This window comes from Carcharhinus amblyrhynchos, chromosome 13 (genome assembly GCF_965287045.1).
Source record: "Carcharhinus amblyrhynchos chromosome 13, sCarAmb.v2.hapA, whole genome shotgun sequence".
Lineage (NCBI taxonomy): Eukaryota > Metazoa > Chordata > Chondrichthyes > Carcharhiniformes > Carcharhinidae > Carcharhinus > Carcharhinus amblyrhynchos.
The window spans coordinates 25,796,595-25,819,384 of record NC_137336.1 but is presented as its reverse complement, the minus strand read 5'-3'; the positions used below and the strand labels follow the sequence as shown (position 1 = coordinate 25,819,384).

Here is a 22,790-nt window from a genome sequence, read left to right as displayed (position 1 = left end):
TCCTATGAAAAATGTGGAAAATTGCACAGCGTTAATCTAACTCCAAATCAGTGACTATTTCACTATTTGTTTTATTCCAGTACCACCTTTACCCAAGATGTGGAGATACTGGCGTTGGACAGGGCTGGGCACAGTAAGAAGCCTCACCACACCAGGTTAAAGTCCAACAGGGTTATTTGGAATCATGAGCTTTCAGAGCGCTGCTCCTTCATCAGATGACCGAAGGAAGGAGCAGCACACCGGACGACTATTCCGTTCTCTCCGCAACGCTTATTGGTGTTGAGAGACTTCTTACTGTGACCTTTACCCAAACCAGGGGTTTGGGTAAAGGTCACGTTATAAGTTTACTCCACTTCGTCTCACCCCTGAATTAAAATGAATTCTAACATATAAAGGCAACCCGGACATTCTCTCTTCCACCTCCTTCTGTTGGGAAAAAGATAAAAAAGTCTGTGATCAAGTACCAACTGATTCACGAATAGCTTCTTCCTTGTTGCCATCAGACTTTTGAATGGACCTACCTTGCGTTGTTGATCTTTCTCTACACTCTAGCTATGACTGTAACACCACGTTCTGCACTCCCTCCTTTCCTTCTCCCCATGTACTCTGTGAACAGTATGTTTTTTTGTATAACGTGCAAGAAGCAATACTTTTCACTGTATCCCAATACATGTGACAATAATAAATCAAATCAAAGCAAAAAAACTTATGTTTGAAAGGTAAATATGAATCAGCTGGTGTATTATAAGGGTAGTGAGACGGCCGCCAAAGTAAGGGTTTATTAAACAGCTTTGTGAGTGTTGCATTGGGACAAGCACGGCCAAGACCTAGAAATCTTCAAATAAAAGGATTACAGGCTTGGATCCAAGTCTTCTGACTCTTTGGTGTGCATGCTGTGGATACGATACATTTTCATTTCAAAAGAAAAATTCTATAACATTGTAATAGCTGGAAAAACATGTTGCAAATTTTTGCACTGCTGCAGAGTATAACTGCTTCTCCAGGGTGAACATGCCAAGGACATCAAGCTGGCTAGCGTTGGTAGAATCCCTAGAACAGGCTGATTGCAGTTTCAGGAATCAATGCTGCCCAGAACCTTTTTAATGAGTCAGCACCGTCCCTAGAATTGGATTACAAAGGTTATTTTTAGTTCTATCATTCTAATATATAAACCTCAGCCGAATTGTTGTGTCAGATAGGCTAATTTTCCAGCTTTCACTAACAGCCAGTCATTTAAGAAATATAGGTAGCCTCATTTTTCCAGTCCTGTGCCGAGATGGGAAGGCGAGGATGGGAGAGGATAGGACTGCGAGGAAAGTTGTAAAGTTGGCTTCACTACCTGGCATGTTCTTGCCTCGAAGTGATCTCGCTAGAGATGAGATCAATGCAGCAAAAGTTACCTGGCAGTGGTGGGTAACCAATTAGGCCCATTGATAAGGGGCCTAATTGTTTGGGATCTTCCTGATGGAGGACTGGCCTCCAGGCTGAGGCTGGTGCTGACCTGGAGGTGGCCTACAGGTGGCTGACCGGGGACCATCAATGCTTCCCCTCATTCATCCCAGCATGGACCCTGCAAAATAAAATTCTGGCATCTGAGACCATGTGTGATTTTGTAATTTTTTTCCCCCAAGGGTGGAGAATGCGCCCCTGTGGTGAGATGCCCTTGTGGCCTCTTGCCTGCCGTAGTAATGTGGGAGGGAGAGAGCGGAAGAAGGTGTCACTGCGAGGGAAGTTGTAAAATAGCACATTGGCTTCACCACCTGATGCGTTCTCTTGGTAAGGATGCTGTCAGACATCACTGTGGGTCTTTTAATTGGGCATCTCACTTATCAGGTCCACCTATCATCCTCATTTTGGACAAGGCATCTGGAAGCAGCTTCTTAACTGGCCATCTCTGGGAAGGTCATGATAAATGTCCCATCACAGACACTTCATTTCCAGGCCATTTTTGAAGCTGTCATTACGATCGCAACCCACCAAGGAAATTCAGGCCTGGGTGCTTATGTTACATGCATATAGAGCGCAGAATTATCAGTTCTATAAATATATAGTATTATATATAAAGTGTAAATGAAAGTGAAGCACTGAATTAAAACTGCTCTTTGCTTTGCAGTGGTGTTAGTTTGACCTTTAAGATTTGTCTTTCTACATATTTTTACTTTATTTCCATGTGTAATTAATGCCAGAGTCTTCTCCCAGTTATCTAGTCATTGGGTCGAACCAGATACGCATGTTCAAGACACCTCCTTCTCTGATCTGCACCTACCTGCAAGTAGGCATATTTACTGACACTTCTTATCTGATTTATGACTCCACCTTTTTATTTTCAAATACCAGTTGAATGGACCATCCTGTTTTTGCCAGTGACAATCTTCATCAGAAATTTAATTTCCTTTGTTCTGATATTCAAACAAAATAATGCTTTACAATCTCAATCATAGGAAACTGGACTGATCATGACTGCTTGAATGTAGGGTAGAGGGCCACGTCTAGCTAAAGTGGGAAAATCTCTCTTTTATCAAGAGCATGACACGATTTCCCCCTTAATCAGAATAACATTCCTGCTCATAAAAAATGAGAATCAGACCAGAAGTGCGAATGACTGCTGGTCCCAACATTCAGCCAATTGTAAATAATCAACCTGCTGCATAAAAATATGGCAGCAAGTGTTGCAAATCTAACGCTTCCTTCATTACAAACTCCTTGCTGGTTTGGGGAAGCAGTAGTATTATCGCTAGACTATTCATCCAGAGACTTAACTAATATTCTGGGGACTTGGGTTCGAATCCCGCCACAGCAGATGGTGGAATTTGAATTCAATAAAAAATATCTGGAATTAAGAATCCACTGATGACCATGAAACCATTGTCGATTGTCGGAAAAACCCATCTGGTTGACTAATGTCTTTTAGGGAAGGAAATCTGCCGTCTTTATCTGCTCTAGCCTACATATGACTCCAGAGCCACAGCAATGCGGTTGACTCTCAATTGCCCTCCGAACAACTAGGCAATAAATGCTGGCCATCAGCCAACACCCATGTCCCACGAATGACTTAAAAAAAGATACTGCAGGAGACATGACAATGCATTGTGGTCTCCTTCATACCAGAAGGTCAATGAAGATCGAGATACAAAACCACATGGAGAAAGGAGGCAGAGAGAAGTCATGACACGTAGCATCCCAGGTCTGGTATAAACAGCAGAGGGAGAGATTTTACAATATCCACAGAGATGCCAAGGTGACTTTAGGCTTTAGAAGGTATGATTGCCTTTTGTCCATGTAGATCCAAAAGGAAATGTATTCTTCTGTGACATCTGGGAAATAATGTGTGAAAAGCATTTGTCTATTTTTACTTTATTCTTGAGTACAATGGACAGTGGAAATAACAGCTGCCCCAGCTCAGTCATCTCTTAAACATAATACTCTCAATTTTACTACTTGCTGCAGAAATATCATGCTAGCCAGTTTGACCTGCATTGAGGGAGGTGGCCTGATAAAAAGAATGTTGTTTGTAGTGCTTGCAGTAATATTTTTACTGTACAAAGCAATGCATAACTGAGAACAAGAACAGAAAGGAAAGCATGAAGGAAGTGACATGTATGATGAAATGGCTCTTGGACCTACAGGCAATGGTAAACATCAATTCTGAGGCATGATGTTGTAAACAGAGCATGCAAACATCCTTCGTATCCCAGCTCTCCTTAACTCTCACAGCAGGAGCTGCATATAATTCACTAATTGTCAAATAATTTTGCAATTCTTTTAAGGCATTTTCTTGAGAACATGCTGTAAATTGGTTTTGACAAGATGAAAGTGAAGCACTGAATTAGTGGCTGCAAGGATTCTCCTATAAGACAACACCTCAGATCAAGCAGCCACCTAGTCCCAGCAATGGAACAGATTCTAGAACATTAGTGAATGCAGTGACTTCATTTCAGAAAGAAACACCAGACCAGTCAGAGTTTGTGTGAAGGTGCGAGAGGAAGAGGTGGGATATGAACAAGCAAGGTATGGGCAGACAGTGAGCCAATGCCACATATTAACTGGATAAAGATTGGTTGCCTATTGAGTCAGCCTTCAGTTGAGAGTTGAAGCAGGAGCAAGGGAAAACTTGGTTATGTCCGAAAGATAAACACATTAGCAAAGTACATGCTGCAGTACGTGTTGGACCTCAATGCTGCAATGCTGCAGATGTCTTCATGAATATGCAGGTTACAATCGAGTGGCATACTCATAACTACCTCCAGAAAGATAAAGTAATACTGGATCAAATCTAAATAATATTCTCTCACAAATTCACTGATATTCTTACATTCTCTGCAGACCATCAAATAGTGCAGGCGCTGCAGATTGCTGCAAAATGGACATTAAGGTGCAAATTTACTGTTTTATGATGAAAATGACTTGCACATTTAAACCCTGATTCTATAGATAATCTCCAGATATTTGAAAAGGTAGAAAAAAGATTTGTCAGTTCTCCAGATTTATCTTCTTGCCGCTGATAAATTATGTAAATGGTGCCAAGGGACAGTGCCTGAGTATCCTCACGCCTGAGCGATGAACTCCCCTAAGCTCCTCTGGGAAGTCTTTTCACCAGGTGCACATACAAAGAACAAAAAACAGGCCATTCAGCCTCCCAAGCCTGCACCGATCATGATGTCTGCCTAAACTAAAACTGTACGCTCTTATGGAGACTGTATCCTTCCATTCCCGTCCTATTCAAGTATTCATCTAGTTGCCCCTTAAATGCCACTCTCGCACCTGCTCCCACTACCTCCCCAGGCGGCGCATTCCAGATATTCACCACTCTCTGTGTAAAAAAACTTGCCTCGCACATCTCCTCTAAACATTTCCCCATGCACCTTAAATCTATGTCCCCTAGTACTTGACTTTTCCACCCAAGGATAGAGCATCTAACTATCTAATCGGACTATCCAAGATCTGACATCTTGGGAAACGAGTTGTGATTCATGCTGGTCCAACATGGATGGATCTTCCTATGGGGGTGCGGGGGAATAATTCAGGAATCAAGGCCAGATAATGAGATGTTAACTATGTTCTCGGTGTTGAATGTCAGGAATCCCATTACGGCACTGGCATGCTGCAGGGATAAATGCATCATGCTTTTACTTTGGCATGGAGTGTGATTTGAGCTTCCCATGAGGTTTTCCACACCTGTCGCTGCCAAACCTGCCTGAAAAAGCCAGGAGGACACGACAATGCAACCTCATTAATTCATCCCTATTTAATTCACATCAGCAAATTTGCTGATGACACCAAGATGGCTGTATTGGCGGGCAGTGAGGAGCAGTGTCTGACAATACAGCGGGATATTGATAGGCTGGTTGATTGGGCAGATACATGGCAAATGGAGTTTAATCTGGATAAATGTGAGGTGATGCATTTTGGCCGGAATGATGTAGGGGGGAGTTATATGATAAAGGGTAAGCCAGTAAGGAGTATAGAATCGCAGCGAGACCTGGGGGTGCAAGTGCACAAGTCTTTGAAGGTGGCAGTGCAAGTGGAGAGTGTGGTGAAGAAAGCCTATGGTATGTTAGCCTTTATAGGAAGGGGTATAGAATGTAAGAGCTGGAGTCTAATGTTGCAGTTGTACAGAACGTTGGTTAGGCCGCATTTAGAGTACTGCATCCAGTTCTGGTCGCCTTACTACCGGAAGGACGTGGAGACTCTGGAGAGAGTGCAGAGGAGGTTTACCAGGATGTTGCCTGGTATGGAAGGACTGGGGTATGAGGAAAGATTGAAGAAATTGGGGCTCTTTTCCCTTGAAAGATGCCGACTAAGGGGGGATCTCATAGAAGTATATAAAATTATGAAGGTATAGATAGAGTAAACAGAAGTAAGCTATTTCCTATGATAGAGACACATAGGACAAGGGGCCATGGACTTAAGGTGAGGGGGGAGAGGTACAACACAGATATTAGAGGGAGGTTTTTCACACAGAGGGTAGTGGGGGTATGGAATGCTCTGCCAAGTAAGGTGGTGGAGGCAAACATGCTAGAGTCATTTAAGAGTAACTTAGACAGGCATATGACTGGGTTGGAGATGGGTGGATATAGGAGATTGTTTTAAATAAGGGTCATTAGCATTGGGGCGTCCCTGGTAAGGTAAATGGATATGGTATGATAATAATGTTTTTTTTCCTTTTCATTCACAGGTTTTAAGTCGGTCCGCCTTGTGTCCAATGAGGGGCATACATGCAATGGGTTGTACTGGGGCTGCACTTGGTTGTTCGAGATTGGCCTAGTGCTTCATGTCGTTAGTGTGTGCCTAAACGGGACCAGATACTGGGCAAGACGACAGCTCAGTGACTATCACTGATTGCTGTGCAGACACATGGATTTGGGCCGGTGTCTGTGGGAGTTTGCGCATTCTCCCCGTGCTTGCGTGGGTTTTCTCCGGGTGCTCCAGTTTCCTCCCACACCCCAAAGATTAGCTGTTAGGCTGATTAGCAGTAATAAATTGTCCCTAAATCAGTTTCCCTCAATCTGGATGGCCATAAAACATTAGACAAGGGTCATGGGTGGAGAGGGGGACTGGTGGTGTTGAGATGGCGGCGCGGGCTCGTTGGGCCGAAGGGCCTGTTTCCTGGGCTGTTTTTGTTCTTTGTTCTTTATTCTGGGAACAGCCGACAGTTAGTGGAATAGCATCTTTATAACTGCTCTGCAGCAAAAATACCCAAATGCCAGCAAGGTGACATTTGCCAAAAGTGGACTTAAAGACAAAATTAGGTGGTGGGTTGGAAAGGAGGTGGGGTGGTTGATTTGGGTTGTGGGAGGGTGGGGGACAAGTGGTGGGGTCAAATACAAGAAGTTCAATCCACGATCATAATGCTTACTGCCATAAGCAACTCTAAAAATAACCTGAATGAATCATCAGCAAACTCGCATTCAGGAAACGGCTGATGCATTTAATCGTCATGTAGTGAGGATTCATGGAGTCGCTGCACTGCAGGCACTTTACCATCAAGAAGGAAGGAATAACTAATGGGAGAGTTATGGTTCATTTTCATGTACCTTCTGTGGCCCAACTCTAAACAGCTGTATTGGAGGCCGATGAACAGGCACCCATTTCACTGGATAAAGTGGATGGTTCAAACTCTTAAAGCAAATGTAAGTTTTGTGCATAAAAGCCTTATATATAATGCTTAGCCATTTAATGATACACCTCACAGGCAATGCACCTCAAATATGTCAGCACACAGTGGTATTAAAATTTAATTTGACTCAAATAATCACAAAAGTTGCCTGATAGGTTAAAATACTTCATTGGCCAAATGAAGCACCATGAAAACAAATTCATCAACTTGACAAATATTATTTGTAGTGAGCATCAAACATACAAACAAATAAAACCCAAATAACTCAAATATTATTCGGGCTTTGCAACCAGCACAAAAAGCCCCAAATCAAACAGCAATTTTGACCACTTGGACATTGTGTACACCTAAAGTTAAGATTTGAGAAAAATCACAAATTCCTAAGATCTCTAAACTTAATCAAAAAAATAGAGTATTTAAAGTCAGGAATCTTTGGAATGTTTCCTCATATGAATCTATCCTTTTGTCTGGGTCTGGGGTTTAAATTGGATGTTTCATTCAAAGCCCAACTCTACCATGTGGGCAAATTCTGTGCATTTAAAAGAGACCTAAATCATTCTATTTATACCCATGATCACCACACAAGATGTCAGTGTAAATCCACAGAACTGATGGTCCCAATATAACAATGCTGAACTCACAGAATGTACAAAGTTGACATAATAATGCTAACTCTACATTGCCAATGATTACACTTTTCATCCTTGATAGATGATTGGTGAACTTTAGCATAGTGGTAATGTTACTGGATTAGTAATCCAGATTCAAAGTTAGTCACTCAAATTTCACCACAGCGGCTGGAGGAATTTACATTCAATTGATTAATCTCAGAAATAAAATTGGTCTCAATAATAATGATCATGAAGCTACTGGATTTTGCAAAGGCCTATCTAGTTCTTTACTTACCTTCAGGGAAGAACATAAGAACATAAGAACATAAGAAATAGGAGCAGGAGTAGGCCATCTGGCCCTTCGAGCCTGCCCCGCCATTCAATAAGATCATGGCTGATCTGTTGTGGCTCAGTTCCACTTTCCCGCCCTCTCCCCATAACCCTTAATCCCCTCTCTTATCAAAAACCCATCAACCCGCTTCTTAAAAATATTTAGCGAGGCAGCCTCCACCACTTCAACGGGCAGAGAATTCCAGAGATTCACCACCCTTTGAGTGAAGAAGTTCCTCCTCAACTCCGTTCTGAACCGCCCCCCCTTTATCTTGAGGCTGTGCCCCCTAGTCCTACTGTCTTTTTTGAGCGGGAAGAGTCTTTCCACCTCTATCCTATCCATCCCATTCATCATCTTATACGTCTCAATGAGATCTCCCCTCATTCTTCTAAACTCTAACGAGTACAAGCCTAGTTTATTCAGCCTCTCCTCATAGCTCAACCCCCTCAACTCCGGTATCAGCCTAGTAAACCTCCTCTGCACTCCCTCCAGGGCCAAAATATCCTTGCGCAGGTGCGGCGCCCAAAACTGCACACAGTACTCCAGCTGCGGCCTCACCAATGCCCTATACAGCTGCAGCAAGACCTCCCTACTTTTATATTCAATCCCCCTCGCTATGAAGGCCAGCATCCCATTCGCCTTCCTGACCACCTGCTGCACTTGCAGGCTGGGTTTTTGCGACTCATGCACAAGGACCCCGAGGTCCCTCTGCACCGTCGCCTGCTGCAGTTTTTCGCCACGTAAGTAATAGTCCTTCCTACCATTCTTCCTACCAAAGTGGACCACCTCACACTTGCCAACATTAAATTCATCTGTATCTGGTCTGCCAAATCTGACTCCTGACCCACACAAGGTGGTTGGTTCTTAATTGCCCTCTGCAATGACTTAGCTCACATGGTTGCAAGTGACTCACTCCCTATTCAAGGGCAATTAGGACTGGGCAATAAATGCTAGTCTTGCCAGTTGTGGTAACTTGTGAAAGGGGTTTGTTTGTTGCAATTGAGCGTCAGCTTTATTGAGAACATATATTGAGATAATTGTAGGTTTGGAGACCTTTTATTACCCTGTGCCAGCACTGGCACCACCAACAGGGTAGTTGGCAGGCAGGAGGGAAAACCACTCCCATTACCACATTTGCTTCCACCTTAAGTTCCTCATACATGTTACATGACACTAGCAATGCTCTTGGATTTAACTTCTCCTCTTCTACAAGTCATGTCTCTGAGGTGCTCTGTGGGATGGTCAGAGCGAAGCAACTCTACCTGGGGAGTTTTGGAATAGGAATCATGGGGTCTTGAGCTCCAGACAAAGTCTTGCCTCTGGAACTGGGTGGCTCTGCATTCAACAGTTCACTGGGTGTAGCAGGAGCTGCAGAGTGACCATGCACATCAGAGCTTGACAGCACAACATCAGTTGCAGGTTGATCCTGCATTTGCTGGGATGTTTCTCTTGCTCAGGTGCGATCTACATGTCCACACCTAACTTTGTCCTCAACTTGAACTCAAAATGACAATTACCCCAAATCTAAAATGATGGATCCTGGAGACCAGCATGAACTACTTCTGGTAATAAATTAGCAGGTAACATAAAAAGAAACCAAAAGTTTAAAAACGTACAAGTATTAAATGGGAAGGTAGGTTTGATGAGGGACTAAAAATGATTTTTAAGAGGATGGAGTGCATAGCTAAGTGTGAAATGAATAATGTGGCGACTAGGGGGTTTTCACAGTAACATCATTACAGTGTTAATATAAGCCTACTTGTGACACTAATAATCTGTAAACATTTTAAACCTTTGAATTACATCCCACTTACCTATTTTTATCCCATCCAATATCCTATTATTCTTCCTTTTAATGCTACAATGGTAGCATCCTCCCTGACAGAGGCACAATTCTCAGTATTCGTGGCCAAAAAGACATTGATTGATTAGTGCCTGTTCTGAGTGGGTGACTGGAAGCATGATCAAATTTAGCAGGATCTGTATAAGAGGATGACACAAAAAAGCATTGGGTGGAATTTTATCCGTCCAAAGTTTGTACGATTTCACCCAAGGCCGACAGAGAATGCCATTCTCTAAGCCTTGCCTGCCCCCAGAACTGGAGTGGGTGTGCAGGTAAAATTCCGGCCATTGACCACAATAACCTGGGATCAGTAACACTGGAGAAGCAAGATCCTGGGCAGAATTTTCCCATCCCACCTGCCACAGGAATCGTAGCGGGCAGGACATGGACCATGCAAAGACTTGTCGACCTTGGGTGGTAATTTCTGGCCTTGGGGGAAATGTGGCTGGAAAATCCTACGTCCCTACTCTAGGGGCATTGGAACAAAACCATTAGTGGGGAATGTGATCAGTTTGCCTCATCACTGGTAGTATCGTGAGTTTAGATATTTTGTGAAGTTTTGATACCTTTTGGATACTTATGAGTATAACAGAGTAGGTCAAATGTTAGTTACTTTGTGAACAAGAAAGTAGGTCAGAGGTTAGTTACTTTTGTGCATAACAAAGTGGGTCAGAGGTTAGTTATTTTGCATTTAACAATGTATGTCAAAGGTTAGTTATTCTGTGCGTAACAATATATTACACAGTAAGAAGTCTCACAACACCAGGTCCAACAGGTTTATTTGGTAGTAAACACCAATAGCTTTCAGGATTTGCCCTTCGTTAGATGAGTGGGCATTCTGATCACAAACAGAGCGTACAAAGGCACACACAGTTTACAGAATACTGATTAGAATGCGAGTCTTTACAGCTAATCAAGTCTTAAAGGTACAGACAATATGAGTGGAGATAGATAGTAACATAGAACAGTACAGCACAGTACAGGCTCTTTGGCCCTCAATGTTGTGCCGAGCTATGTCCAAACCTAAGATTAAGCTATTCCACTCCCTATCATTCTGATGTGCTCCATGTGCCTATCCAATAACTGCTTGAAAGTTCCTAAAGTGTCCAACTCCACTATCACAGCAGGCAGTGTATTCCACATCCCAACCACTCTCTGAGTGAAGAATCTACCTCGGACATCTCTCCTATATCTCCTACCATGAACCTTATAGTTATGCCCCATCGTAACAGCTACATCCAGCTGAGGAAATAGTCTCTGCACATCCACTCTGTCTATCCCCCTCACCATCGTATAAACCTCTATTAAGTTGCCTCTCATCCTCTCCACTTTAAATAGAGAAGCCCCAACCCCCTCAACCTTTCCACATAAGACCTACCCTCCAAACCAGGCAGCATCCTGGTAAATCTCTTTTATACTCTCTCCAATGCTTCCACATCCTCTGTCTGCGTGGGCATTAAGCGTAGGTTAAAGAGATGTGTATTGTCACCAGACTGGACAGTAAGTGAGATGTTGCCAGCCCAGGCAAGACATGGGGGTTACAGATGGTGTGACATGAACCCAAGATTCTGGTTGAGGCCGTCCTCATGTGTGTGGAGCTTGGCTATCAGTCTCTGCTCAGTGACTCTGCGCTGTCGTATGTTGTGAAGGCTGCCTTGGAGAACATTTACCCGAAGATAAGAGGCCAAATGCCCGTAACTGCTGAAGTGTTCGCCAACAGGAAGGGAACAGTCCTGCCTGGTGATTGTCGAGCTGTGTTCATTCATCCATTGTCATAGCATCTGCATGGTCTCCCCAATGTACCACGCCTCAGGACATACTTTCCTGCAGCATATCAGGTAGACAACATTGGCTGAGTTAGAAGAGTATGTGCCACGTACCTGGTGGATGGTGTTCTCACGTGAGATGATGGCATCCATGTCGATGATCCGGCATGTCTTGCAGAGGTTGCTGTGGCAGGGTTGTGTGGTATTGTGGTCACTGTTCTCCTGAAGGCCGGGTAGTTTGCTGTGGACAATGGTCTGTTTGAGGTTGTGCGGTTGTCTGAAGGCAAGAAGTGGGGGTGTGGGGATGGCCTGGGCGAGATGTTCGTCTTCATCAATGACATGTTGAAGACTCCAGAGAAGATGTCGTAGCTTCTCCGGTCCAGGGAAGTACTGGACGACGAAAGGTATTCTGTCCACCATGTCCCGCGTTTGTCTTCTGAGGATGTCGGTGTGGTTTTTCGCTGTGGCACATCGGAACTGTCATTCAATGACATTGTAACAATATATGTCAGAGATTAGTTATTTTGTGTACAATGAATTTTGATGCCTGGTGTAATTTTGTGGTAACTTGGTAAAGTACAATAAAGAAGATTTGTTGCACAATAATTTAAGTGTTTGAGTAATTTAAGTCTTTGTCCATGGCATCAGCTGACCCAAGTTTGGGGACAGCAATGGATATGACAATGACAAAGGGTCAGAAAACAGAGAATTGTGGTGAATAGCATTTTTCAGACTGGAGGGAATACATAGGGATGAATTTTCCCGTCCTGCCTGCCATGGGAATCAGAGTGTACGAGGAGCAGTCCATGGAAAGATCCATTGACCTTGGGCTGGATTTTCCGGAGTGCGGCCGGAAAATCCCACCCATGGGCTCAATGCTATAGGACCTTGGTTGATGGATGTTCATGACGTGGTTTTGGGTATACAATATATAATTTCAATGTTTGAAGGTTACAAAACTCAGGAGTGTAGTAATCAATGAGGAGGATAGTAACAGGCACATTTCTGGGTAGATGCCAGTGTTGTAGCTGCAGTGGAACAGCTTGGCTAATGGTGCAACAAGCTTTTAAGCAAGCCTTCGGTATTATTGCAGGAAAGGTGTCGGAGCCCATAGCCTTTGCATTGTGAGTTCAGCTTCAGCTATTTCCTGATATCACATGAAATGAATTAAATTGGCTGAAGATAGGCATCTTTGGTGCTGTGGGCCACAGGAGAAGGCTCAGATGGATCATCTACTCGACAGGGTTGCAAATTCTTCAGCCTTGTCTTCAGCATTGATGTACTGGGCTCCCCTATTATTGAGTTTGGGGATGTTTCTGGAACCCCCTCCTCAAGTGAGTTGTTTAATTGTCCACCAACTTACATGACTGGATGTGGCAGGATTGAACAGCAATGGGCCCAGGTATGTCCTGTCTACAAAAAAAAACAAATCTATCCCAGCCAATTACTGCCCCAACAGTCTAATTTAGATCATCAGCCAAGTAATGGAAGGGGTCATCAACAATGATATCAAATGGCACTTATTCAGCAAAAAACAATTCACTGACACTCATTTGTTGTCCTGTCAGGATCACTCAGCTATTGACCTCATTAGCCTTGATCCAAACAAAAGAGCTAAACTCACAGGTGAGGTGAGATTGACTATCCTTGACATGAAAGCAATACTTCACCAAATGTAGCATCAAAGAGTCCAAGCAAAACTGTAGTCAATGGGAATGGGGATAAACTCTGTTGGATGGAGTCATATCTAGCACAAAGGAATTTGATTGTGGTTGTTGGCAGTCAATTATCTTAGCTCTCGGACATCGCTGTAGGAGTTCCTCAGAGCACTGTCCTAGGCCCAACTATCTTTAGCTGCTTCATCAGTGACCTTTCTTCCATCATAAGATTGGAAGTGGTGATGTTCATTGATCATTGCATGATATTCAACACTATTTGTGACCCCACAGATATAGAAGCAGTCCATGTCTAAATGTAGCAAGATGTGGGCAACATTCAGGCTGACAAGTGGCACCTAAAATTCATGCCACACAAGTACCATGGAATAACCATCTGCAACAAAAGAAAATCTAAGCATCTTTCCTGGACATTCAATGGCATTACCATCACTGATGTCCTGCATGGTGGTCACCCAATCTATATTTGATCTCCCAACATAGAGGATAGTACATTGTGAGCAACTGCTAAAGTGTGCTAAATGATAAGAAATTTAAATAATTTCACCTGGAAGGAGTGAATGGTGCCCTAGATGATGGGAAAACAAAAGGACAGGTGTTGCAAGAAGAAGTTACCGTAGGAAGAATGGGGTTGATGGGGTATATCACAAAGAAAGGTCCCTTCAGAACGCTGAATGTGGCCATGAGAAAAATTTGTCTTCGGTCATGGCATCATGCTACAGGTGTTGGAGATGGCAGAAGATAATCTATTGAATGTGGAAGCTGATGGGAAGGTATGGACAAGAGGAATCTTGTTATGATTCTGAGATGAAGGAAAAGGAGGTGGAGCAAAAGTGTGGGAAATAGAACAGAGATAGACACAGTCAAGGGCTCTATTAACTACAGTGGATGGGTTCATTAGTTGAAGAATTGGGACAATATAATGGAAACACTGCTGTGGAGGATGACAATGCCAGAGCATACAGGACAGAGATGGATAAACTCTGAATATTAAATAGATTCCTTCCAGAAATCAGTGTGGAAGAAAGTGTACTTGAGGTAGCTGTGGGAGTCAATAGGCATATATTGGATCTTAGTTAATAGCTTAGCCCAAGAAATAGAGACAGAGAATCTAGGGAGGGAAAGAGAAGAACCAAGCATGAAGGTGAGAGAATAATGGAAATTGAATGCACAGCTGATGAACAAGAGCAGGAAATGGAACCAATACAAACTAAAGGACTGGAACAAAGAATGTTTCACGTATTCCATAAAAAGACAGGCAGAGCTTGGGTCCATTTGGGTTTACACAATAATGCTTTTTTCTTGGAAGGAGTGAGTGAAATCAAGAAGAAGTCATCCAATGTGTGATCATGTCCAGGCAGAAGGTGGAGGGTGCTGTTGGGTGATGATGACTGACTGGGCCTCTCTCCGTTCAAGCAAGAAGTGATGAGCCCTCAGGCTGCCCTGTATGAGGTGCAGGTAGAGAGGGATTAGATATTCATGGCCTAATTAAGAGAGCCTTTCACCAGGCAGTCTCCCACATGGTGAGTGGCAAACTGCTGCCAGTAAGAGGCTGGCAGCTGTGAGAAGAAGTCCTGAATTGGCACTTAAGAGACACAATTGGCCTCTGTGTGGGAGGGCTGTCTTCCACCTTTTCTGCTGCTGGCAAAGTTCTACTCTAGCAGGAAGGTGAGCGCCACTCTATCCCCCCATTTTACAGGCCCCTATATCTCCTGGTCCTCAACAAGAGATAATGGCATATTGGTGACGTCACTGGACTGGTACCCTGAGGGGATGAGCACAAATCCACTCTGCAGCTGGTAGAATTTGAATTCAATCAAGAAATCCCAATTGAAGTTGGACTCAATAATAATTTCATGATAATTGCCATCAACTTGTAAAAATCTATCTGGTTCACTCATGTCCTTTAGGGAAGGAAATCTGCTATCTTTACCTGGTCTTGTCTACATATGATTGCAGACCTACCACAATGTGGTTGACTCTTAACTGCCCTTTGAAGTGGCCTAGCAAAGAACTCGGTTCAAGGGCAATAAGGAATGGGCAACAAATGCAGTCCAGACTAGCGATGCCTACATCCCAATAGGATTGGAATAATCCACTCCCAAAAATGAGAAGTGATCTTTGATGGGTAATTTCATTCTCATTGCTCCAATGAGAAATGATACTTAGAACTAGGTACCTTAGAAAATCATGTGGAAATTGTACCAAAGAATCAACCTTTAACACAATTTTACTTTTCTATGTGTAGAGAGCTGCAAAATTCTGTGTGTCTCATCCTTCCCAGTATGAGAATGGAAGCTCATTATTTAGAAAATGATCACATGCATCAATATGCAACATTACATCATGATGGGATGTGAAGTTGCAACTAACCTTCCTGTCATCTCTTGACACTCTGATCTCAGCTGTATGGTGGCGAGCATTGCTGAATAGAGGCCAGTTTTATTTATTAGTCACTAGTAGACTAACATTAACACAGCAATGAAGTTACTGTGAAAATCCCCTAGTTGCTAAACGCCAGTGCCTTATACGGGTTCACTGAGGGAAAATTTAGCAAGGCCAATAAGCCTAACTGTCACGTCTTTTGGACTGTGGGAGGAAACCGGAGCACCTGGAGGAAACCCATGCAAACACAGGGAGAATGTGCAAACTCCACACACACAGTGACCCAAGCCAGGAATCAAACCCAAGTCCCTGGTGCTGTGAGGCAGCAATGCTAACCAACGTGCCACTATGCCACCCCAAATCAGTGTTTCAAGACACCTTTTAAAATGCAGGCACACTACTGCTCTAAAATGGTTTATAACAATTTCCGTATGTAAGCATATGAATAGAAGCAGGAGCAGGCCACTCAGCCCCTCAAGCCTGCTTCACTATTCAATGAAATAGACATAGAATTATACAGTGCAGAAGGAGGCCACTTAGACCATCAACCCTTCACTGACCTTAATCCCACCCAGGCCCCACCCCCATAACCCTACACATTTACCCTCGCTAGTCTCCCAGACACTAAAGGCAATTTAACATGGCTAATGCATCTAACTTGCACATCTTTGGACTATAGGAGGAAACCAGAGCACCCAGAGGAAACCCATGCAGACACAGGGAGAACGTGCAAACTTCACACAGACAGTAACCCAAGCTGAGAATTGAACCGGGTCCGTGGCGCTGTGAAGCAGTCATGCTAGCCACTGTGACGCGGTGCCACCCATTGCTGATCTCATTGTAACCTTAACTTCACATTCCTGCAGACCACTGATAACATTTCACCCCCCTGTTTATCAAGAATCTACTTCTGCCTTAAAAATATTCAAAGACTCTGCTTCCACTGCCTTTTGAGAAAAAGTTTTCCAAGACTCGCAGAGTTAAAAATTATCCTTACCGCTGTCTTAAATGAGAGACCATTTATTTTTAAACAGTAGCCCCTAAGTTCTAGATTCTCTCCATCCTGTCAATATCTCTCAGAATATTAAAGGTTTCAATCAAGTGAGCCTTCACTCTTCTAAACTCTAGTGGATACAAGTCTAGCCTGTCCAATCTTTCCTCATCTGACAATCCGACGATTTCTTTATTAGTCTAGTAAACCTTCCCTGAACTGCTTCCAATGTATTTGCATGCTTCCTTAAATAAGGAGACCAACACTGAACACAGCACTCCAGATGTGGTTGCACTCGTGTCCAGTACAACAGAAGTATAAGCTCCCTGCTTTTGTATTCAATTCCACTTGAAATAAATGATAACATTCCATTAGCTTCCCTCATTACTTGCTGCTGTACCTGCATTGCAACATTTCATAATTCACACATTAGGATATCCAGAAGTCTCTGAATCTCAGAGCTCTCACTATTTATTCTTCCTGCCTCAAAGGACAATTTCACATTTTCCCACATTATACTCCATCTTTGCCCACACAGGTAACCTGCCTATGTCCCTTCGTAGCCTCTTTACATCGTCTTCACAACTTCCTTTCCTCCCCATCATTGTTTCATCAACAAATTTAGCAACCATACCTTTGGTCCCTTTATCCAAGTCATTTATATAAATAGTGAAAGGTTGAGGCCCCAGCACAGATCCTTGCGACACAACACTCATTACACCCTGCCAACCAGAAAAAGACACATTTATGTCGACTCTGTTCCCCATTTGTTAGCAAATCTTCTTTCCATGCCAACATGTTACCCCTTACACCATGAGCTTTTATTTTCTGCAGTAACATTTAATGTGGCAACTTGTCAAATGCTTTCCGGAAATCTAAGTACAGTACATCCACCAGTTTCCCTTTATCCACAGCACATGTGACTCCTTCAATGAACCCCAATACACTGGTTACATATGGATTTCTCTTTCATAAAACCATATTGGCTGTGCCTGATTGCTTTGGACTCTTTTAAGTGCCCTCCCATAGCATTTTTAATAATAGCTTCAAATATTTTCCCTAGAACAGATGTTAAGCCAACTGGCCTGTAGTTTACTGCTTTCAGTTTCCCACACTGTTTGAATAAAGGAGTATATTTGTTATTTTCCAATCTAATGGAACCTTCCCTATATCTAGGGAATTTTGGAAAATTAAAACCAAGATAGGAATTACCTCACTAGCCACTTTTAAGACGCTGGGATAAAGTCCATCAGGAACTGGAGATTTGTCAGCCCAACAATTTGCTAATTATCACTTCCCTGGTAATTGTAATTTTCCTGAGTTCTAGAAAGCAGATACTTGGAAACACCACTACTTGGAAGTTCCCGCCAAGTCACTCACCATCCTCACTTGGGAATATGTCGCTGTCCCTTTGCTGTCACTGAGTCAAAATCTTGGAGTTCCCTTCCTAAACAGAACAGTGAGTGTACCTACAACATACAAACTGCAGTGGTTCAAGATGGTGGTTCATCACTGCATTCTCAAGGGAAATTTGGAAGAATTAGCCATCTCCCATAAACAAATTTTAAAAAAGCAATGAATATTCAACTATCTTACAGGAAATTGTTTAATGAATATTCTATCAGTTTACTTCAAACAAATTGCTGCAATGATTAAGTGTGTAGGAGTATTAATATTAAGTGGTGGATTTGTAATTATGTGAAGGTAGAAATACATTCTAAATATTGATTAAAGCCAAAATAAAGATAACGATAAAGGCTAACAGCACTGTGGAGGTATCCACACAACATAAACTGCAGTGGTTCAAGAAGTGAGCTCACCACTCCCTGCACGTTCAAGGGCAATTAGGGATGGGCAACAAATGCTGGCCTTGCCAGCAACTCCTACACCACAAGAATGGAAAACAATGAAACATAATTATCTTATCGAAATAATGAAAAGTTACCTAACTGGATTAAAATAAGAGGAGGAATTGAGAGGTGATGGAAAATGGAAAAGGTTCTAACAAGGGGGAGTGTTACAATTTGATTTCTGGAGTTGTCTGCGGCAGATTTCTTGCTGCTGTTTTCATAAAGAATATCACCTCTTGCAATAGAAATTTTGGCAATAATACCTTACAATGTGACTTTGTGGTGTGTGGAGGCGATTTTTGGCTTTTTAATCCTTCCAAACAAATTGACATCCTTGTGAAATGAACTGTGTGTGATTATTGACATTTGATTTTAACTACTTGAACAAGTAATAGTTAGGACATGACACTTCGGCAGAAATCTAGCATGAAGTTGGTGGGTTAGATTTTGTGCCTGCTTATTTGTCCTTATGACGACCCTGATGTACGCTCTGAGGTCAGCGTCACTTGAATAATTTTGCATTGGGAATACACCTTGAGAGAGAGGGAGAGAGGAAAATTGCTGCTGCAGGCCTTGGGTGCTTGCAGCACTGAAGGCTGCCTGGCTATCTGTCTGCGGAATGAGTGAGTAATGTATTTTTTTTAATTTAACATTTTTAAGGCAGCATTAGTATAATCAATTATCCTGCAATCAATTATAGTCTCTTGGGAATGGAAATTGAAATCGCTTCCTGCCGACTGTAGCAATACCGAATGTCAGGGAAACATCAGCATTCGTGGTATCCAGCACGACTATGACATTAACAATGGGAATAAAGTTCAATTACATTATCCTGTCGTTATCTTGTCACTGGAAAATGTCCACTCTTGTCATGGCTGATGCATTCAACGTCACCTGTCATCTCAGAAGATAATCCCAGAACAGGCAGTGTTTTATTGGGCAATGTGGAGATGGGGATGGAGACGTATGGGGTGGGGGGCTTGGGGCATTGGGGGGGTGGAATGTAAAGAAGCAACGTATGCGGGGCATAGTTGGTAGTGGAACGAATCTCTGCACAATTTAACACTGGAGGTACCAGTGCAACTCTATCCACAAGGCTGACCATCATAAATGTCAAACGAGGCACAAAACAGATGCAGACAAGCAGGAAGGCAGAGAAATTTGCAACAATATCTGTAGTTTTTCTATCAGGAAGCTCTCACCTGCTACTCCTTTTTACATGCCATGGATTGAAATATGCAAGAATCTTGTGTAGTTGATTGGTCTTTTAAAGGTGTGAACAAAACATGTGACAATTATCACAAATTGTGACTAGTAAAAATGGGCAGCACAGTGGTTAGTACTGCTGCCTCACAGCGCCAGAGACCTGGGTTCGATTCCCAGCTTGGGTCACTGTCTATGTGGAGTCTGCACATTCTCTCTTTGTCTGTGTGGGTTTGCTCCCATAGCCCAAAGATGTGTGGGTTAGGTGGATTGGCCATGCTAAATTGCTCCTTAGTGTCAGGGGGACTAGCTAGGGTAAATGCATGGGGATAGGGCCTGGGTGGGATTATCATTGGTTCAGACTCAATAGGCCTAGTGGTTTCCTTCTGCACTGTAGGATTTTATGATTCTATAATTGTCTTTCTGATAAGTGAGTGTATTTTGTGATGCGTTACCAATTATATGGTGGTCTACTTATTAAATAAGACTGTGAGATATTCTAGATGGCACTTTTGCTTACTGTCATTAGCAAATGACATGAGCAAAATCCTATACATTTTAATATCACTGATCCCCATTTTCCCCAACCCATATAGGTGAGATTTTGTGGAATGGGGACAGTGGGGTAGAAAATAATGAACCTGAACACTGTGCTAGATCAATTCATCTTAGATCAAACAAACAGGCTTTCACTGTATTCCAAATACCCCCATTTTACTGCACCAAACTTGGATGTTCTGGCATGGACTTAATGGGTCAAATGGCTTCTTTTTGTGCCATAATACTCTACAATGACTTTAGCTAAGCAACTTTCAGTGCATCATGGAATTCTTACAGTGCAGAGGGAGATGATTCTCCCCATCGAGTCGGTACTGACCACAATTCCCATAATCTCACACATTTATCCTGCTAATCCCCCTGACATTAAGGGGCAATTTGGCATGGCCAATCAACCTAACTCGTACATCTTTGGGCTGTGGGAGGAAACTGGAGCACCCAGAGGAAACCCACGCAAACACGGCGAGAAAGTGTAAACTCCACACAGACAGTGACCCAAAGCCAGAATCAAACCTGGCTCTCTGGCACTGTGAGACAGCAGTGCTAACCGCTTTGCCACCATGTCGCATCTTCAAAGCAGTAAGGGAAAACTGCCTCAATTACACTGAATACTCTCATTGTTTCTGAATTAGACTTTCTTAACCCTATGCATGCATCTCTGCTCAATAGTCTCCTCAAATTCATTCTATTTTTATACCATTGGAAGATTTTAAGAATTCACTCAGTATTCTTTCACCCCCCCGTTACAGACATTTCTTTTAAATCTCTTCAGTCTGAAAGACTTTCTTCCTGGGCTGTGGCTTATGCCCTCTGGTCTATTGCCTACTGGGCCTTATCAAACTTGGTTGGGTTAACCTCAATACGATACGTGCACACCCTTCCAGTAGAGTTCACCGTTGAGTGATTAGGCGCAGGAACCCTGGCTGATTCTTTCACATAGCAAGGGGCTCTGAGGTCAATCTTAGAGACCGATAACCTCTCTGCTTGAGATCATTAAGCTCTGCACAAACCAGGGATCAAATCCTAAAACACATATTCTGGTCAGTGTAGTTCAATTCATCTTTATGTTTAACTCAGATGAGTCATTTTGGGAGATAGCTGAGTTCTTTTTAAATTTTAAGGCCAGAATTCTCCAATCTTGCCCATGGCTGGGATCCTCTGGTCCCGCTGCAGTGAATGGAGTTTTGACTGAGTTCCAAATTATCCGTTACCACTGGCAGCGGAGTGGGGTGAGTGAGATCGGAGAATTCCAGCCTAAGTTTTCTGTTTAAAAAGTCAGCTTTATCACTGCAGCAGAGATACCAATCGAGCTGACAGTGCAAGAACACCAGACAGCCGATCCTTGTGAAAATGGCCAGGTTAAATTGCACAATTAAGATTACCATGCTCACCATGCCAAATATGCAGTACTTAAGGTTGCGCCATTTCAATAAGATTACAAACTAAAAAATGATCAACCTGCAGTCTCATACCACAACATACGCACAGTTTTCATTCAATCTAAAAGAATTCCCAAACATTATACTACTGAAGGCAGGGCAGTATTTAGAAACATTGAAACACTCTCCCTCAAAGCATTTTTAACAACATATAGAAAAAAGTCATGAGCAAACATACAGCGAATCAGAAATAACTTCAGTGTTTTAAATTTTACATGCATTGCAGTCTGGAGCCGGAAAAAGACCTTAATACCCAGAGCACAATGATTGCACTTCCTTAAGGAGAATGGGAATTGGACTGCTGCTTAATTACAAATATTAAACAAAGATGTATTAAATAGTTGAACTATATGTGATGTTACTTACTTAAATACCTACCTAGTACATCTTAATATTTGAACCATATTCAATGAAATGCATTCAGTATGAACATGATGCTGACACACAAAATATACCAGCAGTTTCCAGCTTACCACAGAACAGGGCCACTTGTCTGGGATGATTAATAAGCCTAATTCAAAATGAACATTAGGGGTATAAAATGAGGGAATCATACTCACTGAGCAGCAGCCAGATACAACCACAGACAAAGAGAACAGTATCCATCTTTCAGAGAGTTGTCTGCTGCATGCAATCTAATGCACAGTACTGCAGCAGATACTGCAGCATGCTGCTGGGTTTATGGGAATGAGTCATCGTCATCACCCTGTTGAGTTAATGAACTCCCCATGGTTAAAGCTGGCATGTCTCATGATCAAAACTATGGGAAAAAGATATTTTCTTGTCATTGTCAAACAACAATTTAGTCTCACGCACAGCGTTTAAATGAAGTGAAAAGATTTGGTAAACTTAAAGTCTGGAGTTTAACTCTTCCTGACTGGCAGAAGCCAGGCTGGTGGGTGGTTAACATGCAGTGGGACTGGGAGACTTAACTGGTTGTTTGCCTCAGTCTGGCTGTCTGCAATTTTAAATTGCAAGCAGCAAGAACAAGCACACCGCATCAAGCCAGTGAGGTTCTCT

General features: G+C 42.7%; 1 protein-coding gene across 1 annotated transcript in view; it reads right to left on the bottom strand.

Moving 5' to 3' along the window:
• Positions 1–22,392, bottom strand: part of LOC145351782 (long-chain-fatty-acid--CoA ligase 6-like) — a 137,322-nt gene extending 114,930 nt beyond the window's left edge. Inside the window, exon 1 of the mRNA XM_080201407.1 lies at positions 22,331–22,392. Coding sequence (XP_080057533.1) covers positions 22,331–22,376 — 46 coding nt within the window. The 5' untranslated portion in view covers positions 22,377–22,392. The remainder of the gene's footprint in view (positions 1–22,330) is intronic.
• Positions 22,393–22,790: the final 398 nt, after the last annotated feature.